General features: G+C 43.0%; 1 protein-coding gene across 2 annotated transcripts in view; it reads left to right on the top strand.

The window, feature by feature from the left end:
- Window positions 1-4,139: 4,139 nt before the first annotated feature.
- Window positions 4,140-7,500, top strand: part of LOC138032364 (uncharacterized) — a 19,296-nt gene continuing 15,935 nt past the window's right edge. Inside the window, exon 1 of one of the 2 annotated variants that reach the window (XM_068880025.1) lies at window positions 4,140-5,334. In XM_068880025.1, coding sequence (XP_068736126.1) covers window positions 4,456-5,334 — 879 coding nt within the window. In that variant the 5' untranslated portion in view covers window positions 4,140-4,455. The remainder of the gene's footprint in view (window positions 5,335-7,500) is intronic. The other variant, XM_068880024.1, reaches the window with a different exon arrangement.

Consider the following 7,500-nt stretch of genomic DNA (forward strand, 5'->3'; position numbering starts at 1 on the left):
GGGACAGAGCCTTCTAAAGTTGAACGCGTGTGTGAGTGGCCGGTGCCAGAGAATTCCACGGAAGTTAAGAGCTCCCTAGGACTTGCCAGTTTTTATCGACGTTTTGTTCCCAACTTTGTTCAAGTGGCCAAGCCTCTTCACAGATTAACCGAAGCTAAAATTGACTTTGTCTGGACACCGGAGTGCCAGTGGGCATTTGACATGTTGAACTACCTACCGGCTGGCTACTGTTCCTGCATTGTCATATCCGGATTTTACAGCGGAGTTTATACTTGACTCGGATGCCAGTAATCATGGAGTTGGAGCTGTCTTAAGTCAGTTGAAGGACGGAGTGAAACATTATGTTGCTTATACCAGCAGAACGTTGACTAAAGCAGAAAGGAATTATTGTGTGACATTGCAGGAGCTACTTGCTGTTGTGGAGTCTGTAAAGCATTTTCGTCATTACTTACATGGCCAGAAGTTTCGCATCGGAACTGACCATGCACCCCTCCGCTAGGTGCTGAAAGTTAAAGAGCCAGAGGCACAATTGGCAAGGTGGATAGAATTTCTGTGTCCATTTGAGTATGAGATTGAATATCGGAAAGGCCAACGGCATACCAACGCAGATGCCATGCCACGAAGACCTTGTAGGGAAGACTGTAAGTGGTGCAAAGAGTGGAAGAAAGCTGAACAACCGATCAGCGTCGCTGTACAGACTGAGATTTCGATTTCCAAGACAGAAGAGCTTGCTGAAGAAGAAGCAGGTAGTACTCAGGTTGAGAAGAGTGACGCAGAACCGTCCTCAGCTACTGGTGAGCATTGCCTGTCAAATGATCTACTTAGTCCCAGGTGCAACACGATCAAGTTAGAACCGACCTGGACCCGAGAATATGTTCGTCTTCAACAGGCAACAGATCCAAGTCTCAAGGTGATACTGCAGCTTAAATTACAAAGTCCCGTCAGACCAAAGTGGGAAGACGTATCCCGTTATGATCAGGTTGTCAAGTCACTGTGGGCCCGGTGGGAACAAGTGGAAATCCATGATCGAGTACTGTGTAGGAGATGGGAGGAAGGAGATGGTATCAGAAAGACGTACCAGATTATACTGCTACAGAGTTTGCGAGAGACTGCGCTTAAGGCACATCATAACCACACAACTGCCAGCCATCAGGGGGTGAACAAGACACTTGCATCCATGAAAGCACGTTATTACTGGCCAGGGTAACTTCACATGTCAAGAAATGGGTCAGGATTTCTCACGAGTGCGGTGCTAAGAAGAGCTGGGGGAAGAAACGGCGATCTCCGTTACAGCAGTACATAGCTGGTGCACCAGTGGAACGGCTCGCAATGGACATATTAGGGCCCTTGCCTCTGACTCCTCGTGGGAATAGATATGTGCTTGTCGTAACTGACTACTTTACAAAGTGGACGGAGAGTTACGCTATACCCAGCCAAGAAGCTGCAACAGTGGCTGAAAAGCTGGTTACCGACTTTATGTGTCGATTTGGAGTACCTCATGAACTGCACAGTGATCAAGGGACCAACTTTGAGTCCAAAGTCATGGCCGAGGTATGCAAACTCTTGGACATTGAAAAAACCAGAACATCCCCCTCCACCCACAGTCAGATGGCCAGGTGGAGCGCTATAATCGCACGTTAATCGAGATGCTCCGAGGTAAACTTCAAGAAAATCAAAAGGACTGGGACCTCAGACCATGAATCCACTGGTGAAACCCCAAACATGTTGATGCTAGGCCGGGAGATCGAGGTGCCTTTGGACGTGATTACTGAACCAGCACCAGATTCGCCGCCTCTGACTACTGAATATGCCTTGGCTTTTCAGCAGCGACTATTAGGTGCCCACGAGTTGGAACGCCGACATTTAGGCAAAGCAGCAGAACGCCAGAAGCGAAATTATGACAAACGGGCGTCCAGTAAACCGTTCCGAGTCGGAGACAGCGTCTGGCTCCATAAGGTTAGACAGTGGAAGGGGAGGAATCCCAAGTTAAATTGTCCTTGAGAAGGACCTTACCTGGTCATAACATCAATTTCGCAAGACACTGGCTCAGATTTAGAGACCATGGCTAAAGCGCATTCAGACAGACTTCCTAGTGCAAGTGAAAACGTTCAGAAGAGTCCCAAAGGTCGTCATGGTAGAGAACGCAGAAGACCACAACGTTACGGTGAATGGGTGTAACGCTTCCGCCTTTATTGGTCACTTGAAAATTGACAGTTGAAATTTTGAAGAGAAATGACTGACTTTGTCGACTCTTAATCTAGAAATTGGGCAGTTTCGGTTGCTTCTCAGCTTAATTTCATGCTTTTATTCTTCGTCAATCGTTGCTAAGGTCATAACAGATTCCTTGTCACTGGGACAGTGTCTTTTAAGGGAGGGGGTAGTGTAGCGACTGTACCCCCCTTAGGAACGCTTGTGTACCAGTCCCGCGAAACGTTACTGTTGATGTCGGATTAAAAACAGAAAGAAACTACTCGTAGCTGTGTTGAATTAAAGCTTGTTACTGGTATTTATGGTCGAGATATGGAACCATCACAATACTAAACTGAATGTCTGTACTTTCAAATTATTTCGTGTGTCTTGACCTACATATTTATATTGTATCTATGTAAAGGTTTCTACATTTTTTATGGTCTCGATAGAAAGATTTTGGGCACTTTTCTCGACAGAAAATCAGGAAAGTTTAATTTCTATCGAAATGTCTCCCATGACAAACTCGTATCTTTTGAAACATGTACAAACAACATTCCAGATGTGTGTATAGCAACACGTTCTCCATCTGATTGGTTGCGGTCGCATTAGGGAGGTAACACTAGTGTTACATCAAGTTTTATTGTTTAGTGTTCCCCTAGAGTATAGGGAAGATATCGTTGACGTCGCCAATTGCACTGAGGTATTTCTGTACGCGGACGTACATACATTGCAAGACGCTCCCGAAGCTAGACGAACTCTTCACGTCAAGTATACATCTGCCCTTTTGCCTGACAACAAATCCCAAGCAATCAAAAAGCTAGAAGCGACTGAGCGTCGACACAACAACTGAACTCGCCTCGACAGCTGCGTCGGATACGTCAGAAGGCGGTTCATAAGATTACAACTTGTATACAAAATCATTAACAACTTGTGACATAGACTGCCCACGCCAACTAAAAGGATACTTAGTCAAATGCTCTGAGCCACATGATCGTAATTTCAGAGATAGCTCGCAAATAGACTGTATGAGAGCCAAGTCAACTATGGACCAATGTAGTTTTAAGAATGCGGCCGCCCGTGAATGGAATTCTCTACCAAGAAACATTCGCGATACCCCCATCATACGTTACGTTTAAGTCAAAATTATTCAATTATTTTCTAAATCTCTATGTAAATTGCATGTCTGTAGTGTCCGTCAGTGTTAACATCCTGTATATATTTTTGTATATATCTTAATATCTAAAATGACGTCATAAACGTTTACTTTGATCATCAGCTAAAAAGTGCTCAATGGTTTTATCAGAGCTTTGAATAGATACAAAGACTTGAACTAGGTCAAAAACATTTATTTGCTACTCTGAGTTTCATGCTTCTTACGAAGCATGATGATGTTGCCTGGTGATGGCTTTGTAAGAAGCATGAAACTCAGAGTAGCAAGTAAATGTTTTTTACCTAGTTCAAATCTTCGTATCTTGATATCTATATATTTTTATTTCTTTTGTTACCTCTTTCAGTAATACTGCTATTTTTACTGATCACTGGTTTACACCGTACCAGCAAATCTTTTGATTTTGCCTATCGGTTTTTTCAGAGTTAATAAAGCTATTCTTCTTCGTCTTATTATTACAGTCAAACCCCTCAGCCCTCTATTAATTAAGCAGTCACCTATCAATTTCCCGAAATTTACTTTCCATATTTATTGTAAATTTGACCTTTATTATTGTGCCAACCAGAGCCTCATTGGCTGCCGAAACAAAGGGTCTTTTGTTCCCGTGGTAGACACATTTGACGTTTGACACTGTGTTTCTCTCAAGTGTGACGCAACCAATACTGCAATCAAGTCATCTATAGTAGCATAACAAGTCCTAAATTGAGCAACATCTCAAAAATGGCAAACAATTCTTATTTTAATGGCATTTTCCATACAATGTATGGTACTTTTTCACCCATATAATGCGCCTTGGATATATCAAACGCATAAAGAAAAATGACAATCAATTGTTACATGCTAATACAAATCTCTGGATTTACATGAAATTTTCCTGTTATCTTCGTCAAAATGTTTTCTGTGTCGCAAATGAATTTACTTATATGCATACTACTTTGAGTTGGATCGACAAAAATACTTCAACTCCATATAGGTATCTTATTTTACATGGACGGGTACTCCAAAATCCAATCAACCCGCTTTGATTCATGATCCATGGTTGAAAACACAGTGCACTGGTGCTGTTTGTCCTGTTCTAAACCATCACTGAAATCGCTATGGTGTCTTTACGAATTCTCCCACGTTCCAGTATGTCCCGTCTCGCTTTAAAGAATTGGTTAATTTTCTCAGCGACTGCTGCTGTTTTTATTTGTTTACGATATTTTTACAGCAATAATTATGCCGGCGCATTCGAGACCCTAACGGCGAACCCAACAACCGAAAATGTGGCTACAGTTTTGAACGACTCAGATGGATTTCTCGCTGCAACGATGACAAACATTGGAAAGTTATCTTCTTCGCCGGTGTGTGTCGTTGATCCAGCGATTACAGAATGTTCAGGAATGGGGTTTGGGGCCTTTCTTCTTCTTACCTTGGATCAAATTCAGATTTGTCATTCTCTGGGAATTCACCATCCAGTTGTCTTTTGGAGAGGATGTAACTCGGCTTGTTCGCGAAAGCGCATGATCAATTCGTGGCTTTGGTATTTCGAGCCAGTAAATCCCGGATTAGAACTCCAAGTTGAAAAAGTCGTGTGTCCATTATTCACGGATGGAAAGGGAGCTTCCATTTTAGACAGCAGTTTTCAAAATCGATCTATGGTTACTGGATACGATAACAGCAAAATCATCACAAAAATGACTCGAATGAAAGTAAACAAGCTGATAAAGCACTATGCTAAACCCAACTCAGAAATTTTAGAGGGAGTCAGAGCAATTTACAATCGACAGTTTTCCGGTTACAATATGCTAGGTGTTCATGTGCGAGGTACAGATCATTGGTATGAGACGCCCCAACACAGATTACCATCCATAATGAACTGGGTTCAAAGAGCTCGGAAAATCTTCGAAACTTTACCACAGCCGAAAAAAATATTTATTGCCAGCGACAATGACGAAGTTATCAGAACGTTCAAGACTGTTTTCGGCAAACAAACGGTAAGTCGTCTTAATTTATTGATACACAAACATTTGGTTATTTCAAACGAGTCGATAAAGATCAAATCATCGCCGTAAAAATCGTGAAAAGGTTTGGAGCGATAGCCGTCGTTTAAAATTTTGTTTTATTAACATTCGAGTTTGCTTACAAAAGGCATCCTGCTGTTGGTGGTTTGCAACCACTCTCTAACTCATAACAATGCTACAATCAGAGTACAATTGGTGGTGGAGGAACAAAAGGAACTAATTGCGTTGACAGGAACGCGATTTCACGACTTCGAACACCGCCTCGAAATCGATGCGGTTTGTAAGTGTTTACACGGAACCGTTATCGATGTTTACGTGATGGCGAACTTATCACAGACGAAAGAAAGACAGTATCTTCCACAAAATTGTCCCACCAGACTGCGAATTCTTCCAGGTCGAATCCACAAACAACTCTTCGTTTTTCCTTTATCACTTTGCCATAGCATACCAGCGGCCGCGGAACATTTTGAACAGCGTCTGCCAATTGTTATGAGAAGCTTCTCGATTTAATTAAGGTCTCGGTAAAGGTAAATTTGGGCGTCTCGCTCATTTTTTTGTTTTTGTTTTTTTGTTTTTGCAAATCTTGAATCGGTGGGCTGTGAAGTATATTTTTCCGAAAAAGAAATTCTGAAAATTTAATTTTAAAATCGCTTTTCTTTGTTTCCCGCCATAATCAGCGCGCGAAAAATGATTGACGTAATATGTTCAATCAAGCTTGAAAGGATTGGGTATTAATAGACCACTTTCGATATATTAAAATTCAGTCCAAAACAAAAGGCATCATCTCGAGGCTCTGGGGAATAAACTCATACAAATCCTTCTATTTATTCCCCAGAGCCTCGAGATGATATCTTTTGTTTAGGATTGAATTTTAATATATCGAAATTGGTCCATTGACAGCCTTCACGCGCGATCTTCTACCTTAGAAACCCAATTTAAACGCTAATCAATCATACCTCGTTCGTGTCCCCCATCTTGAATCTTGAAAGCAGACTGATGTTCCACGAGTTTGCTGCCCTGAGCCTGGTATCCAGTTATAAGTGTCGATCGACAGTTATAATTGTCGATCTACAGTTATCCCCTTAAACAAGACACTTGCATCCATGAAAGCACGTTATTACTCGCCAGGGTTAACTTCACATGTCAAGAAATGAGTCAAGATTTGTCACGAGTGCGGTGCTAAGAAGAGCTGGGGGAAGAAACGCCGATCTCCGTTACAGCAGTACATAGTTGGTGCACCAATGGAACGGCTCCCAATGGACATATTAGGGCCCTTGCCTCTGACTCCTGGTGGGAATAGATATGTGCTTGTCGTAACTGACTACTTTACAAAGTGGACGGAGAGCTACGCTATACCCAGCCAAGAAGCTGCAACAGTGGCTGAAAAGCTGGTCTCCGACTATATGTGTCGATTTGGAGTACCTCATAAACTGCACAGTGATCAAGGGACCAACTTTGAGTCCAAAGTCATGGCTGAGGTATGCAAACTCTTGGACATTGAAAAAACCAGAAAATCCCCCTCCACCCACAGTCAGATGGCCAGGTGGAGCGCTATAATCGCACGTTAATCGAGATGCTCCGAGGTGAACTTCAAGAAAATCAAGAGGACTGGGACCTCCAACTTCAAACCTGTATGATGGCTTATAGAAGTTCAGACCATGAATCCACTGGTGAAACCCCAAACATGTTGATGCTAGGCCGGGAGATCGAGCTGCCTTTGGACGTGATTACTGAACCAGCACCAGATTCGCCGCCTCTGACTACTGAATATGCCTTGGCTATTCAGCAGCGACTATTAGGTGCCCACGAGTTGGAGCGCCGACATTTAGGCAAAGCAAAGCAGCAGAACGCCAGAAGCGAAATTATGTCAAGCGGGCGTCCAGTAAACCGTTCCGAGTCGGAGACAGCGTCTGGCTCAACAACGTTAGACAACGGAAGGGGAGGAATCCCAAGTTGAATTGTCCTTGGGAAGGACCTTACCTGGTGGTATCTGTTTTATCCGACGTCACGTATCGGATAAAAAGAAACCGCATAGCGAAAGCTAAGGTGATCCATGCAGATCGTCTTAAACCGTACCTTGGCCCCGCGTCTGGATTTCACAGAAAGAAAAGACCATTGTCTCGGTGGTGCCTCCAGTCA

The sequence above is a fragment of the Montipora capricornis genome, chromosome 14 (genome assembly GCF_036669925.1).
Source record: "Montipora capricornis isolate CH-2021 chromosome 14, ASM3666992v2, whole genome shotgun sequence".
NCBI lineage: Eukaryota > Metazoa > Cnidaria > Anthozoa > Scleractinia > Acroporidae > Montipora > Montipora capricornis.